General features: G+C 38.5%; 1 protein-coding gene across 2 annotated transcripts in view; it reads right to left on the bottom strand.

The window, feature by feature from the left end:
- Nucleotides 1–18,925, bottom strand: part of LOC131161488 (uncharacterized) — an 88,826-nt gene that overhangs the window by 53,110 nt on the left and 16,791 nt on the right. For both annotated transcript variants that reach the window (XM_058117287.1, XM_058117288.1), the window contains exons 3-6: nt 11,807–11,898; nt 2,706–2,955; nt 2,424–2,543; nt 2,273–2,348 (exon numbers count right to left, since the gene is read on the bottom strand). In XM_058117287.1, coding sequence (XP_057973270.1) covers nt 2,273–2,348; nt 2,424–2,543; nt 2,706–2,955; nt 11,807–11,898 — 538 coding nt within the window. The remainder of the gene's footprint in view (nt 1–2,272; nt 2,349–2,423; nt 2,544–2,705; nt 2,956–11,806; nt 11,899–18,925) is intronic.

The following is an 18,925-nucleotide window of genomic DNA, read 5'->3' as shown; positions in this document are numbered from 1 at the left end:
TCCTTGTGGCCAGTTGGTCACAGGTTTGAGCCCAAGGAAACAGCCTATCAGCATAAAAGTAGGGGTAAGACTGTGTACACTGTGACAACTCTCCCCCTACCTCACAAAGCAGGGAGCCTTGTGGCCCCGGGATGCCCTTTATACTCCTCTTCACATAATGGTATAGAATCTTTGGATGAATTCACTTCAAGATCACCACTCAAAAAGGACCTGTTGGCACTACGGAGATCCCAACAAAAATCATTAATGTAATTTTCCTTCCTACAATGAGTGCAACAAGAAGTGCAACCATCACCATCATCTCTATCTGAACTATGCCAATACCTCTCCCATGACCTCTTCCTAAACCTTGGCCTCTACCACCAATGTTGTCTTTCAGATTGTACATGGTAGCATCCACACCAACTGAACTGCCCTGGAAGAAGCTTCAGAAGAGGAGTTAGAGCGACCTTTGATGATCCTCAGGATTTTAGCATACACTTCATTCAATGAGGGTATGGATTCCCCAGCATATGTAGTCTTTGAAGCTCACAGCTTAACACACACAAAATCTTAGCAGTCAAAAATTTGTCTTCTGTTCTTGAGTATATCAACATCTGTACTCCTTAGTTGGTAGAGATTAATTCCTCCAAGGTAGCCTTTAGAGTGCAGTGGAACTGACTAATAGATCTACCCTCTCAGTCAAACCTGAAGAACCTTTCATAAATGTCAACTATGCGAGTTCAATTCTATCTTGGGACAATGAACTTTCACAGAGATCATCCCACACAACCTTGGCAGCCCAGTGAAAAAAGCACCACTGTAGCTGCACCCTTTGATTAAATGCTATTCCACAACCACACAAATAGTATCATTTTCCTTCATCCCTTCATAATCTTTCGAGCCATGAGATGGGTGGTTATGCACAAATCATTTAGTTCAACATTTCAATTAATATACACCGTGGTAACAAGTGATCATAAAATATAATTGGCAAAACCAACAAATTTTATGGCTGTAATCAGCAGATTGACACTATCGGCTGATTTTTTATTGGTAAAACGCAATAAAGTAACACCCAACAGGCAGAATATACTCCCTCAGTCAAAGAATGCAAAAAATAGAACACGCACTAACCAGCACAATCCCAACAACAAGAAAATGTAGCAACAGAGAACATTAATAAAACAGAGTAATGCTCACACAAGACCAGAACAGCACAAACAAGAACATTAGGATGAATCACAAACAAGAAAGTACTCTGGAATATTTAGTAGTAACAACAATGTAACAGCAGTTACACTACACCGACAAATTATAAAGGCAAACAAGTACATGGGAATTCAACCACAACCACAAAACAACATAGGCATATAACAGACTGCAAGAAAAAGGTCTACGATAGGAAAATAGAGATCAAACAGCAACAAGTTGCATATGCAGGCACAGACCGAATTAGACAGAAACCAGGTTGCAGATGTAGGCACTAGCAGGAACTATAGAGATCGAATAGAAATCAAAAACCCACTGCAACAAACACAAGTTTGAGTGCATTAAATGAAACATTTTAGAACTTCAGGCAATCAATCACACCACCACCAGCTAGGGTACATCAGCCAGCAACAGCAGTCTGCCAGCAAATAAGATGCCACTGCCTTCACCTCCTATGGAAAACATGAGCACACACACAAATGGATAGAGATGAATAAGAAACCATAAATATCTCTCAGGTCAAAGAAAAATACTTCTAGTTAAGAGTCAGCGAAGGAGGGAAGGAGGGAAAGAAATTCAATCAAAACAGAACAATCAGGTGAAAGAACCTTCTGCTCTGATACGATGTTGTGAACCTGGAAAATCTGATTTGATTAAACAAAGAACAGGAAACTAGAGTTAGAAAAAGTAATAAAGGAGAGAGAAGAGAAAAGAGTATTGTACAGAGGAAAATGCCTTCCAAACCATCCATATTCCTCACTATGTTGTCGAGGACAAAAATACTCAAGAACAAATAAAATGAATACAATATGCTAAATCTAATTCTACCCTAACAAAGTATAGAGTACTATAGTTGTTCTTGATAAATAGCAAGGTTTGCTTAACAAGACCATTAACAAAAGAAAAACTAAAAATAAAAAAGAGAAAACCTTCCAAATAGTACCTTCAATATACCATGATTACCATCAAAATTGAAAGCCATTCAGGAAAGCACATAACATTTTTGCTAACGAAAGGCCATATTATCACATTCTTCTGCAAATAATGCAGATATAGGGACAAAATGAAGATAACGAATTACCATATGCTCCAGTGTCCTCACTGCTCAACCATATCTCCCTAACTCCACCAGCTATAACACTTCTTACACGACCTAGCTGCAGTTTTGAACAATTAAGAAAATATCTGCCAAATATGAATTAATCAACACAAGCACATGTTGAAGTACTTACAAGGCTGTCAATAGTGTAGCTCCCCAAGTGGCCACGAGCATGCTTTGTCTTGCAATAAGTGCAAGCACCTAAACAACCAACATTAATAGGAAGAATCTCAATAAACTTGTTCTTCCTCACCTAAACAACAAACAATAACATAGGGATTAATAATACAAATAAAACTGCACCCATGAAGTAGTTCCCAATCAAGTAAAGATAAGAAATACCATTAAGTGCTGAAAATAAATGAAAACCCTGATGAACACAACAATAATAACAGAAAAAATCAAAAGACTATACCTTTGGGAGGTCAAGAGCTGGCAATGTCCTTCGCTTCAAAAGCCTAACCTCATGACCTTTAAGAGTCTCCTCTACAACTTCAACCACACGGTCTATTTGCTGGACTCCAACTATACTGACCCCTTCTAGCTCTTTCAAATTCTGACTTCCTTGAGGCACGCACCCAGCCACTACCAGGGGCATTTTTAAACTTTTACATTTAGATATTAGAGTTTCCATGGCAGACTGACTTGGGGATTTTACAGTGCATCTGCATAACAAGCAAAATATAGTAAATTTCAGAATTCAACTCTTCATTTTGTACATGACAATAAGCATTAGTAAAATGCTGTTGGAAAGTTTACAAGCAGATGCTACAAAAAAGTCCTAAACATTTATAAAATTCTAAATCCAACCAAAACAAGAAAAATAAAAATAGACTATTGCACCCTGCTATAAATTTGCATTTCTATAATAAAGTTCAAATGCTAAGAAATCACAATTTTAAGAAATCAAAATTGAAATAACATGTGTAAATAGAAATTTTAAAATAGTATAAAGATCTTTTTTTCTGAAACGTAAATCATCGTCAAGAAACAATTAAATGGTGCATACTTTGGGGCTTAGAGCAGGCATTCACCACTACATGTGGATGCATCTGCTAATCCGGTAACCCACATACCTACAATTGGAATGATGAATTATCAAAAAATTTGGCCTTGACATTTCAATGAGATCACAGATTTTGTGAAACACTACTAGGAACATACGTGCCACATGTTTATAGTACTCCATATGATATTTTTTTAATTTAATCATAACTATTTGAAGATGACTTCTATAATGAAATAAAAGCCTATTAAGAGAGTATACTCATGCATGCTATAGTAAAGCAATGGCTTCACCACTGTATTTTAATAAATAAACTATTTTATTAAGACTGTGTTTGGGAGCATGGATTTCACACGTTGGTTTTTTGTATGCATTTGGACAAAACTTAAAACAATTTTGTATTTCACTCTATTCAAATCCACAATCCAAATCCAAGTTCTAAAATCACGGAGAAGAGAAGAGAAGAGAAAAGATTAAGGACAAGGCATCCTCCAAGCAAGCAAAATACAAATTGAAAACAAAAATAAATAAATAAATAATAGACAATAAACAAAAACAAAAAATAGAAGACCTAGAACCAAACAAAAGCTCAAGATTAATGACACAAAGTTCTCTACTCTCTGCAAGTTTGTCAGAATAATGCTTCTCGTTGAAGAAGTGGGTAAATTGGAAGGTCGAATCACAATGATAGGTCTCTCCCTCTATTCATAATATATACCAAGTACATGACAATAACTATATTAGCCTAACTCATGCACTAATTCACACTTACTAACACAGCAATAACACAGAGAGTAACACTAAATAATTACAGGAACCAGAAACACTCCCCCTCAAGCTGGAGCTAGATATCATGTGCTCCTAGCTTGCTACAAATGGATTTAACCTGAGCACCTCCCAAGGCTTTAGTGAATAAATCAGCAAGTTGAATTCAGATTTCACATCAGTCTACTGCACAAGTTCTCTCAAACAAAGTGACAATCAACTTCAATGTGTCATCCACTCATGGAAAACTGGGTCTGAGGCATATGACTAGCAGCTTGATCATGATAAATCAACTCTATAGGATGAGAATGTGGAAAATGAAGTTCTCCTAACATGCATTTTTTTTAGCTAAATACGCTCACATGTAGAGTGGGCCATGACCAAATACTCGACTCTGCACTTGACAAGGCCATCATATTTCTTACTTCCCCAGGATACCAAGTTACCACCAACAAAAACACAAACCCATTTGTGGATCTTCTATTGTAAGGTGATCTAGCCTAATCTGCATTTGTATATCCCTGGATATAAGGGTGACCCCAATCCTACTATATAAGAGACTTCTTCCAAGTGCACCTTTGAAGTATCTTAAGATAAGAATGGTTGCATCCCAATGACTTACTCTCAGAGAATCAAGAAGCTGGCTCACACACACTTGTTGCAAAACAAATATCAGGTCGAGTGACTGAGATATTTCAGCTTTCCAACTAGTCCACAGCATCTTCCAAGGGCAGCCAACGAATCACCCACATCTAGCACAAACTTGCAGCTGGGATCCATGGATGTTTTGACACGTTTGTATCCCAACAGCCCAATGTCATCTAAACGGCCTAGAACATACTTCTTCTATAAAAAAAAACGCCTGCATACAATATTCGTATACTCCTATACGCAAGAAGTATTACAATGGACTTAAATCCTTGGTTTGAAATTTAGTTCGTAGAAAATGCTTCAAAATATTAGATACCTTGATCATCACCACCAATAAGCAAAACATCATCCACGTACATCAAAATCTATAATTCATATCTAACCATTGTCTTAAATTTCCACAAAATTGTAAAAATTTCTGCTTTCCATCACCCTTGAAATCAAAATGGAAGTCGATTTCCATCAAAATTTCAACAAATCATCCTAAATTTATCAAAATTTAAAAATTTTAGCGAAACTTGTTGAAATTTAAATCTAGAATGAAATTTCCTCGGCATTCAAAGGTGAGATTTTGACGCAAAGTGAAATTTCTCTCTTAAAAGGGCCTTTGATTTTTTTTATTTAAAAAAAAAAAAAAACTATATTAGAAAGAAAGAAGGGAAGATACAACGTGCCGAGACAAGGAGTCCACCAAATGAAAACAAGAAAACCCCAAGAAAAAAGGAAAAACATAAACATATACACAAGATCACAAAATAAAAAATAGACAATGTTAACCAAGGAAGCCATTTCAACACCTTCCAATCATAATTTACTGAGCTCATCAAATTCACTAATTCCCTTTGATCCCTCAACTTTCGACTTTTGCAACCATCCATGCGCCTCCAACTTAGGAACCTTCTCCACGGTGTAGGCAAAAGTTCATCCCTTTGGTTTAAATTGTTAACCAAAACATCATTATCAAAAAGGGAAACTCCTTCCAAACTTTCCAATGGGGGTGGATGGACATAAGATAAATTCCCTACATCTTCACAAGAATCTGAAACGTACCCATATTGCTCTCGAATATCATCCAACAACAGCCCCCCACCCCAGTCAAAATCACTAATATCATCACGTTCTGAATATGAAAAGTCCCACCATTTCTTTCCCTTTTTTCTTTACTTACCCCATTACCACACCCAACCTCCTTAGCATGAGAATCTTCCACTAAACTAAGCTCTCCTTAAAAATCTCTCTTTAATAGCCTTGCATGAGAATCTTCCACTATATTAAGCTCTCCTTTAGAATCTTTCCCTCTTTTTCTTTACTTACCCCATTACTACACCCAACCTCCTTAGCATAGGAATCTTCCACCATACAAAGCTCTCCTTTAGAATCTCTCTTTAATAGCTCTGCCACTGACTCACCAGATTTTTCTCTCTCATCTTCGAACACCTTCCTCATCTCAGCACCTATACAAGTCGCCCTCCAACAAGCAAAAACCTTGTTTCCCTCAAATATGTTATATTAAGACAAAAAACATTAGATTCCCCCACCCTCAAAAGGCAACTTCTATTTTATTTTATTTTTTACTCTTTTCCACACCACTTTCTAATCCCTCTTCAAAACTTGTTGCATTTTTAACACCACAATCTTGTTTTGAATCTTCTTTGCTGCTATTTTGAGTTTGTACCGAAACTTGATCAGATCAACTCGAATTGGAAATCTATAGATTAGGAATCCATTGCACTATCAAAGGGTATAGGGTCCTCCCTCCCAATACTCAGCTTTTGGGTACTAGGAGCAGTGTTTTGGGCCTGCTCATTTTTTGTTTCCACCAAGGAAGTTCACTATTGCCCAAAACATAAACTAACTACCACCATGGCCCATCTACATGAACCCTAAAGGACAAGATGCTCCCTTTGACTCCACATTAAAACCCAAATCAGACTTTCCTAAAAATTGAGCCCGATCAAATAATGGGCCCAATTTATTCAAAAGAGACTTACCTTCTTTTTCTATTATTTGGGCCAAGTCCAAAACAAGAAATATACCATCCAGCCTACTCCTTAACACAGTCTCCTCCCTAAATGCAGCCATAGTTGCATTTGAAACCCTAGCTTCCTTGCCATTCTGACCAAATAATGTCAGTTAGTCTACAATGGATCCTGACATCAAAACCCAGGATCCTTCAGCTGCAACACACCTCCACGCCGACAACACCGATCTTCTCTCTCAACCACCATAAAGTGATTTCCCAAACAAGATTGACTACCACAGCCCACGCGTTCACCCTTTTACCTTCCAGCACTACCTTCTCCACAATCAGGGATGTGACAAGCCATCCACAACTACAGCTTCAGATTCCTTCCAAAATACCTTCGAAATCTCATATAAATCACTTGCAAAGCTTCGCCACGCCTCACCCTTTGCGCTGTCGGGAATGAACACTAAAAATTTCCTTCTTTTCAACCACAACAATAACTAAAAAACCTTTCCCACCTTCATCCACCTAATCCACATCCAATACTATGTGATACCCTTATGACTACTCCGATATCCCCGTTCCATCTGGCCAAACACCAACAACCCATCAGCAAACCAGGAAATTTCCTTTTAACCTCTTTAGAAAACCTAACCTATCAGTTTAACACAACGTTATTCTCCACCACAGGTAGAGAAGAGAACTCCCCAACCTTGACCAAATGCATATCGAAGGATTTCCATTGATCTGGATTAACCGATTCATCATAGCCTACAGCATAAGGCTCCACATCTCTCTACACTCGAGGGAGAGGGGCTCATATTGCAAGATGGGGAAAGAGAAAGAGAGGGGATGAGAGAGAGAGAGCAAGACATTCCGTTTTCAGACCTCTCCCATCACAATTGGAACATTACAAATTAGACAATTCCCATTGCCACTTCCTAGCCTTTATTATGCCTTCATCCAAGCAAATTTCCCTCCCTTCTGAGTCTGCTAGCTGCATACCTTTTTTTATCCAGCATATGTTGAATGCAAGATACAAAATCAGCATTTATCTCATTCTTCTCAATCTTATCTTCTGCCTACTCTAACTCATCATTCCTCCATCCAAAAACTCCCTCTAGATCATCCATTGGAGATGAAAAATGAGCCCCTATAATTTCAGGATCATCTAAAACATAACCAAATTGTTCACGAACCTTATCTAAGAAAAGCTTTTCACCACTATCCATATCACCCTCTTCATTTGATACATCTCCCCACTTCTTCTCCAATGAAGTTTCCCCACTAACTTTTCTATTTAAGAATGTTTTCAGTCCGTTTGAGCCTTCAATGTAAAAATTACCATAACTATGTCTTTTTTGAGGAGCTTAACTGGCCTCCCATCTGCCCCAAGCCAAGACTCTTCCCAATTATATCATCCCTAATATCCTTGCTCTTCTACCTCCCACGAGTATAAACCTTTAATGTTGTTGCCTTATCGGCAAAATGATAATCCTTTACCCCAACCATCCTTGCCTTGTTGTTATTAAAGCTTGCATCATCTTGATTCCCATTTCAAACAATCAAAGCACAACCTTCCATAAGAGCATCCTTAAACCCATCCTTCGTAACAACACCACTAGTAAACTCGTCTATTTTCAATAACTCCCTTCCCCCATCCGAAAGCCCACAGCTTAACATCTCATGTTGCTCATCTCCACAGATTTCTCCTCCATTTTCTCGCCCTTCCCAAAATCAGTTCGGCATTGCCCATCTATGTCGTTACTCGTTACCCATCCCCGCAGCTATCTCTTCAGAACTTTGGGCCTTGTTATAAGGTGATCTACCTGAAGCCAAGGGCTGCCCAAACGTATTCTCCGATGAGCTTTGGACCTGATATCTAACAAAAGGATTTTGCAAAGCCAGAGGTTTGTCTTGCACCTGCTTTAGAGAATTAGTTGAAACGGGCTGCCCTTTCAAAACATTTGGGCCAACCCCAATATCACCCAACAGCTGACCCAAGTTCAAGGTATGTATAATCCCCAGCCCACCCAACTCTAAGCCCACTCCCTTATTCTTGGGCTCCCGACCACCAGCTCTCCCCACATTGCAAACACTAGCTGAACCAGTGTCCATTGCACCATCTGCCACCACCATGCTCATCAGAAATTGTGTCATACTTCCACAATTGCTGCAGCACCACCCACACTGCTGGGCCTTTGGCAACAATTCTCCTATCAAGGCATCCTTCCAAACTCCTATGACTGCTTGGTTGTGCAGGATCCTTCCCAAACGCTCCCTTGGGATAGGGAACTTCTGCCTACCTCCCACCAATTCCAAGGCTTCAATGAAGTTGTGCAGATTTTCCCCTTTCAACCCCACTGGAATGAATATAGAGTTTCTCCTGTTTTTCGTCTATACTCCCACTTCAAAGAATTTCTACTTGTAATTTGATCTCCTCGCCACCCATAAAAGCAATTTTTCAAATATTTTGAGGCAAGAGAAAAGCTCCAAGCTCTTAAGTAAGGGAGATAAATCACACACCCACCTTATGCCCGAAAGGGTGATCCTAATCCACCAATTTCTGACCCGGGATCTCTCCTCCAGATGAACAAAGCTCCCATCCCCAAACTTTTCCAAACGCTTGCTTTTGATCTGCGCCAACTTGAGGAGATTCTCCTCCATATCTTTCTTCAAACCAATTCATGGACAAAGGAATACTTTCTCAAGGGAGAAAGAGAGCGAAAGCAAGAGAGAGAGAGAGAGAGAGAGAGAGAGACTATCTTCTAGATCAAATGTCCTAACTTCTAGGGCTTGTGGTGGGGATAGAGTGAGAGGGATGGTCGATTGATAGCTTGTGTACGAGCAAGCCCTCACAGATTTCACCTGTGGGGGCAGCGGTGCTACAAACAGCATAAAGCTTGTCATGGAGACACAATGAGAGATCCACCTCTGCGATGGCAGTGGCACCACAGCAGTTGTTATAAATATGTTTAATACACATATTATATTACAAGTATTGCACCTCAAATGCAACATAGATGTATTCCTAAAACTTACATTATTATGTCTATTAACTACTTTGAAAGTTTCATAAATGAATTCCATGCTTTACTACTAATTTCCTTGTTTTTCAAATCAAAATCAAAATTTTCATTGAAATTTCCAAATTTTTGGAGCTTCAAATTTTTAGTCAAAATCAAAATTTAAGACCTCATATCTGACAGTATGCTATTTGAAGAACTACTCAACCTAAAAGCCTATGCAATTGCATAGAGGTATTTCTCAACCTCAAAGGTATTATATCACAAATTTGTTTTCAGGTACGCACATGCTGAGACTCCTATGAAGAGAAAAGAAAAGTTTTGCAAATGAGCGAAATCCACAAATTGCTGCCATTACCACCTTGCATACAGCTTATTTGTGAAAGATAAAATCTCACACCCAGTGCACAAGGCTCCCCATACCATTAGGTGTCTGCAAAGGACAAGATGTACAGTCTTACCTCCATCATTAGAGAGACTATTTGATGATTAGAACCTTTGACCCTAGGTTTCGTATGTAACACCCTTACCATTGAGTCATGGTTCATGAAAGATGATTAAAAAAAATAATTTGATTTTTTTTTAATATTATAAATAGTGACCACTGAAAAATAGTCCAATTAATTAGCAAAGTCAATCATATTATTTCTCTCAAAATTGTTTCAGCCTTTTAGGTATGCACAAGACATCAAAAGATTCCAGACACGTTGACATGCAGGCAATGATAACTGGCTGCCACTATCACCAAGTAATGGAAAAATTATCAGCTGCACATGATCAAACCAAGATACATAGAATGGGGGAAGGGGGGTACTCATAATTCCTCAGATACTCCTCTATAGTTCTTTCTTTCCTATGTTTAATTTTTTGTATTAATATTATGTACTTTTTGGGGGGGGGGGAGGGGAATATTCTTGTTTCCATGGAAACTATTCTTGTAGCCAGGTATATTTTTAAGACAAAAAATAGCTTCTAAATTCAAGGGCAAGAAAATTGTGGGCCAGAGGAATGTTAATTACATTGACTAAACAACAGACAGGGCATTAAAGTTAGTTATACTGAACTTTTTGACATTCATGCAATGATGCAACATAAATCACCACCCATGAAACATTCTTGAGATGATATCCCTGAAATTGATGCAATATCAAAATCATAGACATTGTACATAGAACAAGTAGCTTACAACCAGATTGAACTTTTTTTATATAGAAAAAGAAGAAGTTTCATTAATAGATTAGGAAAACACAGAAAGGAAAATAAGGCATCTCCCTAGAAAAATCTGGGACAAACCAGAGAGAAAATATTTAAAAAAAAAAAAACCCCAGAACAAGAATGAAAAAGAAACAAACAAAAAGCTCCCAGCTCATAATCAAGCCAACAAATAACACCAATCACGTAGTCTATCCAAGAAGCTCACTCCTTCAAAGAACCCATAGCCAAGATACCAAATCGAAGCCAATCTTCTCCCAACCAGCAAAAAATTTCAACCCCTGCCCCTTAAATATACGTGCATTATGTTCCAACCATAGCCCCCACAACACTGCAGAAAAATTGCAATTCATAGTGCTGCCATACTTTCTCCTTCCAAAAAAACCAACCAAAGAAACCAAATAATTAGACACGTCATGCTGATTATTTTTTTAGTAGTATTACTGGAAATTCATTTTCATATTTATACATTTAATTTGATTTTAAATTCCTACAATCATGAATTTGTTTAATCAGAGTGATAGCTGATAACCAATTATCATTCTCAGAACAAACCAACTAAATAATTATGAACAGACACATTTAGAAGATAGATTCCTATATATCCTATTGTTCAAATCAAAACCAAGTACTGTTTTTGGTTCAAGCCCTTTCTTCGCTCTAACAAAATAAATTTTGATTGTCAGGACCTTCGTCAATAAGTGGATATTAACTGGCATTCACTTTTCCTAGTATCTTGGAATTTACTCATCAGTTTGACTAACTGTAACTTCTTGATTATGCAACACAGCAAACAATAAGCAACCATGTAATGCAACTAGCTAATTGTTTTCACAGTTAAAAATACTGAACCAGTGCCTCTAACAAATAAGAAGGCAATATCGACTCACGTATTTATCAGCCACAAGTCTGAATCTTCCGGATTGTCACTCAATGCATAGCCAAATGCCAATAGCTGACCCGCCATGTATTCGCTATCACTCTGATATTATTAGATAACTTGAGAAATATAATTACAAAAGTGAACTTAAACTTCATTTAAAAATCTTAATGATTACAAGCATATGTTAATGCAACATTTCTATAAAACGTATTAACGGTTTAATGAACATAATGCTATATCCAAACGACTAGGTGAGTATTATATACAGAAGACCTGTAATCTCAGAGAATTTTTTCATAAACAAAGAAATTTTATTAGAAAGAGCAGAATGTACAAGAAATAAAAAATAAAATAAAATCAATAAGGGAGAGTAAAAAATACTCCCTTTACATCAAAAGCTTCCAGACTGAACCCAAACAAACTCAATATAATAGAGCCACCTAGTCCCACTGCATGTCTTCCAAAGAGATATGGTGGAAGAATCCATTAGCCGACACCCACTATGGTGCAAGATACGCCAGTCTACTCCAAACCAAATTATTAGACAATACCACACCTTTGAGCATTCTAAAGTTCCTCTCCAACCATACCAAATAATAGCCATGACAGTGCGTCGCCATAAATCTTTCCTATCACTCGCTTTACCAAAACCTCTAAACATGATGGTACAAAAAGCATTCAATGTGGAGGGGAAAACTAAACTCTCTTATAATATACTAAATAATTGATTCCAAATAGCCATCGTGAACAGGAAAAAAAGAAACAAATGTGCACAAGTCTCTACACTCCTCAAGCAAAGGACACAAATGTTCGGTGACAGGGCTTTATTAGGTCTTTCTCTTCTGGAGAAAATCATATGTGTTGGTTCCTTCAAGCACTGCTGTCCAAATGAAAGCTTTTATTTTCAAGGGAGCTTTCTATTTCCATATCAATGGATTTAAAGCAAAATCATCTGCAGTAGGGCCATGAGTCAAGTAAGAGAAAAAGGATTTACAGGAGATCCCAGAAATGTCTGAGCTCCAAACCCTCTTATCACTCCCCAAATGAGCATAAAAAGAATCAAGCAGCCCAGTAACAAGGGCCAACTCATTTACCTCTCTCTTATTAAGATTACTCCCAAAATGGAAATTCAGAGAAAGCTTATCTTCTTGCAAAAGAAGAAAAACAGAATTGCGGGCTGCATGATGAATAGATAAGCAATAAAGATGAGCTAATGTAATAGACAAAGGCATTTCCCCCACCCAATGGTCTTCCCACAAGCGAATTTGCTCCCCATTTCCCACTGAAATATTGGACTTTAGGAAGGAAATAATCATAAATCTGAGAAACAAACTTCCAAGGACCTGAATAACTAATATTAATTCCCACGTTAGCATTCCACCCATTTTGTAATATTCCAAATTTACTGTGAATTGTCTTTTTTTATATATATCTAAAGAAGAGATTTCATTGACAAGAGAAGAATTTACAGAAAAATGGAGAAAAAGACTTCTCCTACCAAAATTCTATAGTGATCCAGAAAATATAAATTAATAAAACAAAAAACTGGAAAGAAAAAATCACTACTGCCTATGCTATCATCCTCCGAAACATCCCCTAATCTCTTACCCTCCTTACTTGTATTAACCCTTTCAATGATTGGCACTTCCACTATACATAAAAGGCCTTTCGAATCTCTCTTAAGAATTTTTTTTTTTTTTTATCACCAGACGAGCCCCGATCATCTTCAAAATGCTTCTTTCTTTCAAAACCCAATTGCATTTCCTTGTGGTGAGCGTAAACCTTTCAACTCATCAAATTATCTGAATCAACTTCCATATCATCTGAATTCCCTTCCAAACCAACAATAAAGTCCTAATTTTTACCTCCACAAAATTTAAATTCATAGAAGATCCCCCCAAACTCAATATTGGAATCCCCCCTACTATCATTGTTCTTCAAAATTGGAGACACACCATCCTATAGAAAATTAGCAAAATTTTTAGCAACTAATGAATCTGATTCTGCCTCTCTTTTCTTTTTGCTTTTCAGAGCAACTGCTTCTCTTCTCTTCTCTTCTCTTGGCCGCCATAATCTTGTTTGAAGATAATTGAAGTGCTGAACCACATGCATCTTTCTTCTGTTCTGAGGAAAGGTTAATTCCCGTAGCCTCACCGATTTTCATAAGGCCTTTTTTCTACTAGAAACATAACTAAGCATTTGGGCCTGCCCATTCAATTCCAACTACAATTTATCTTGCTGAATTTTCTCCTCTCAAAACTGGACTAATATAGAATCAAAATTATGGTCTTAGTCCTCCATAACCAACAGGCTCATCAAAAATTTTAATAGGCCTTTATTGCTCTCAAACCCCATATCTATTTAATCGTCAACGATCCAAACCCAGCCTACCCGACCTTCATCATCCCATCGTCCATGTAGAAAATCCTAGCTGCCTCTGGTCTAGCCTCCTCCACCAGAACCTTCTCCCTAAGTGACATCAATTGATTGTGCAGAGTTGTTGATAGGATCTCCCCTTGCACCTTCCCCCCACATCGAACGCACACCACCTCTGGCACATCCTTAGGGATTGAGAAAACTCCATCCCTAAGAATCAACTTAACTCCACTATTAGGAATCAAGCAAGCCCCAACATTCAGAATTGAATGAACTTCATTAGCATAAGATGTTCCTCGTACTATTCGACTCCAAGATTGGTTCTCATTACTCTTTTCATTATCAACTCCATCAATCCCTGCCATACAAGAGTTCACCAAAGCATCGAACTCTTCCCCAAACCAAAACCACCCATCGCCTTTGGATCCTTTAGGGACAAAGATAGGAGCATCTTTCGCCTCTCCAACCGTGCCCTAATTCTAGGAACTTCTATGCCTCATCACATGAATCACCATCCAATAATCAATAAAACCTACTCAAAAGCTATGATAACCCTTGCTTAAACTTCGAACATGGAAATCATTGAAATGTCTATTTAATTGAAAGGATATTATTCATATAATTTCATATAATATAATTCATTTAATGCAGTACTCCACTAGAATTCAATGGAATTTCTCAATAGTAAAGTTGTTGTCGTGTGACTTGGAGGTCACGCGTTCGAGACGTGGAAACAGTCTCTTGCAAAAATGCAAGGTAAGGCTGCGTACTATAGACCCATCGTGGCCCACCCTTTCCCTGGATTCCGCAAACGCGGGAGTTTGGTGCACCAGACTGCCCTTTATTGAAAATGAATTTCAATAACACTTTGCAGAACTATCTACAAAAGATGAGAACCCTTGTCAAAACCATTTTACTGCAGCTGAAGAAAATCGAACCCATTGATTACGCTACCAATTCTTCTCAAGAACAAACAAAGCTCCAATTTTCCCTACTTTATCCAATCTCAAATTGAAGGATTTCCCTTCAATCTAGACTGAACAAATCCCCATTGTCAATAGCTATCAGCACCATAGTCAGAGAGTGAGGAGAGTGATTGAAAGTTCTTTCCACAAGAAAGAGAACCATCGGGTCTTTATGACCGCTGGAAACAAACTCACAATGACATCGGAGCACTTTTTAGGCAGCCTTAGAACAGTGTCGGTGTTGGGCCAGTGACACAGCCACATTGTCGAGCAGCATCGCCTCTGTACACCAATTGAACAAAGAACCAAACACTTTCGACCCTTAGAGAGAGAACTCATAGAAGAACTTTGATTCGACCCTTTTAAAGAGAAAGATGCTACCACAAAGAAAAGGCGCCGAACCTAGCCAAGATCAACACTGAGAAAACCTAAGATGTCCGACGAACAGGACGACGCTAGGAGCAATAGGAGGCTAAGAGAGAGGCTTGATGGCTGTCACAAGTCCACTAGTGCATTTCTCTCAAGATTCTCCAAGAATAATCAGAGTGTAAAAATAGATGAGGTGCTATGACAGAGAAAAGGCTTCAAGCCTAGCCAAGATCAACACCAAGAAAGCCTAAAATGTCCGGTGAACAAGGCAACACTAGGAGTAGTGGGAGGCCAAGAGAGAGGTTTGATGGCGGTCATGAGTTCGCTAGGGCATTTTTCTCCTAATTCTCCAAGAATAATCAGAGTGTAAAAATAGATGAGGTGCCATTTCAAAATTCAAATAATAGAAAATGCAAACATTTGGAGATAAGGCCTTCAAAGGTCTCCTACTCTACAACAAGTAGTTAGTATTGGTTTTATTAAGCACGATCAGCTAAATAAAAGCCTTGATTTTTGGGGGAGCTTTAGCCTTCCAAGTAAATGGATAAAGGGGGTAACAAGAATTGGAATGGGTCAACAACTCAAAAAATGATTTACAAGAGTATACCCTTGAATGATCCAAAGCCCAAAACCAAGCATCCCTAGCTGAAGAAAAATGGCAATTGTTCAATAACGACAACAAGAAGGAAAGTTTCGTCATCTCTCTATCATTTAGAGATGAAAGTTCCAAGAAACCATAGGACTATTCAAGTCAACCACGAAGAAGGAAATCATACTATTTTGCCCTAAGCTCAAACAAAAAAGACGAGGAAAAGACATGGCTAGAACATCATTTGTTTTTAGATTAAAAAAGAGGGTATATTAGATTGAGAAAGAGAAGTTACATCCTAAAGGGACAAGAGGTCCACCTAAAAAAATAAAACACAGAAACAAAACAAAAAATAATAAAAATAATGAAAATTAAGAAATAAAAGGGGCAAAAGCACTCACCACCCCTAAGGTTTGCCAAAAAGACAAGGACCTCCCCTAAGATTCTTAAAATCCTATAAATCACCATTTAAGTTTGAGTGTAGAGACACCTATACCCCCTCATGTCATCTTTCTATTAACAGTCAAAAAGTTAAAAAAATATTTTTTTCCTTGGATGCCCTCAATTCCTACCCACACGTAATCCCCCTCCCCACCAACCTATAAAATCTCCACCCTCTCACCCCCAATACCCTTTCCATAGATCGCACACAACTTCACCCACAATCCTCCGTCGTTGTCATCGGAGTTGTCCACCAACTCCAATATGTCATTGCATTCTATACCCTCTTTGCTCATCCATCTCTTGAATGCCCTTAAATTTCAACTATTTAAAAAAAAATTAGAAGAATTAATAACATTTTTCTTTCACACAGTGGGCGCCGGCACTGATGACAATTTGTCGCTATAGAGGCGGAAAAGATTTTGTGAATGTAGACCTTCGACTTGCAATGGAGGACCGCCTACACTTTCCCACTACAATGTCATTTAGGGCTGCGCAACACTCGTCGAATGCATGCCTCTAACTTGCGGTGGAGGACCGCCTAGCACATCCACACGCAAGGGGTCATGAGCCGCAACACCACCAAGGGCCACTAGTGCAGCTCTAGCAGCAAGCACCTCCGACCGGCGAATGGCTCCTTAGCTCCCATAACCCCGACCAGTTGAAAGGCTAGGCCTCCTCATATGAGACCTCTACAAAGGTTGAAGCCCAATGGATCCATACCAAAGAGTGGAGGATTGATTTGAGAGGAGGTCGAACAATCAGGTAATGGTAAGGGGAGGATGGGCTTTGATAGCTAGAAGTGGTGAAAGGCGAGTTTCGAAAGGAAAATTTGTCCAAATAATTTTTTTTGACAGTGTTATTTATTTATCACTCATAATGGAGGTATATGGGATTTTAAGAACCTCAAGGAAGATTATTGTATTTTCAAAAAACCTCAAGAGAGGTGAATGTTTTGCCCAAATAAATAAAAAATGACCAAATAATACTCCTAACCAAGAAAACCCTTTTTCAATCCCTTTCCGTCATAATTCACCGAGCACTTTAAATTAGGAAGCTCCCTCTAACCCTTCTTCACTTTATATTTACTCCAATCAAAGTGCACTTTAATTCCATGAGCATCACACATTTTTAAATCCAATTTATCCATTATATCTTGGGCTTCTAAGTCCTTCCTAGAAATCATCTCCACTAGTGTAGGTAAAATTCCATCACTGCACTGCAATTTATTATCCAACCCATTGTTCTCAAAACTAGGAACCCCCTCCAATGCTTCCAATGGGGCAGGATGTACATATATTAGGTCCCTGAGAACATCACAGGAATGAGAAACATAGATCCCAAATCTCATCCAACAGCAAACCACCATCACAGTCAAACTCATTGATTGTCATCATTATCGTTATCTGAAAAATCTCCCCATTTCTTAGCCTCCTTTCCTTTGCTAACTCCATCCCTTGCTATATCCTTCATGGCTTCATCTTAGCAAGTGTATCTTCCATAATGCTCAGCTCTACTTCTCTCATAATCTTTGGTCTTATCCCATCATAATGCTGTCTGTTTGCTTCATATAATTTCTTCATTTCTGCACCCATCATTGCAGCCTTCCAATAAACATACACCTTGGACATTAAATTTTTCAGAATTAAATCCTGGAACACTAGATTTCCTAGCCAATCCAGCTTTCTTTTTATTAATCCAGGCTACACCAGCCTCTAATCCCTCTGCAAAACCAGAATCAACAGCCAATATGACACTTATATTATTATCATTTTCTTCCAAACTGATTGCAAAACCAAATTAAAATCATCCTGGTTACACTCTGAAATGTTGATGCATTCTATGCTTGTTTTGGAGAGCTAGGGAGAGATTTTGTATTTTGCTAACATCTTGCCGAGTACCCACCTCTACTGTATGTATATTTTGGCTAGGGAAGTGGGCTTGTTCAGAAACAGGGTCATGCAAGGGAAGGGCCTGATCACCCATGTCCTTGCCTTGGACCTTTTTAGATACGAGGCCCATCTGTGAAAGCCCATATTTATAAGAGACTTCTTTTGAATCCAGAGAAAGGCCCATAGCATTCTTGTCAAAACACTGGGCCTGTTCTATTAAATGGCCCAACGTTGTTAAAAAAGAAGCACCATCTTTCTCACAAACTTGGCACAAATCCAGGATTAGTACCAGAAGACCAGGCCTAGACTTCATAGCCTTGTCGTTCCCTATCGCACCCCCAGCCGTCTCCGCAAGATTAGCAGCAACCACTAGAACCCTACCTCCTTGCACCTTATGGACATTCGCCTCCAATAAAGTGATGCTGTAATCTGATAACAGCACCCCCGATTCCTTCAATTGCAGATCAGCCCCACACCTACGACACAATTTTTCA

This window comes from Malania oleifera, chromosome 8, assembly GCF_029873635.1.
Source record: "Malania oleifera isolate guangnan ecotype guangnan chromosome 8, ASM2987363v1, whole genome shotgun sequence".
NCBI lineage: Eukaryota > Viridiplantae > Streptophyta > Magnoliopsida > Santalales > Ximeniaceae > Malania > Malania oleifera.
The sequence above is the reverse complement of the archived record's forward strand: the minus strand, read 5'-3'. Positions and strand labels throughout refer to the sequence as shown.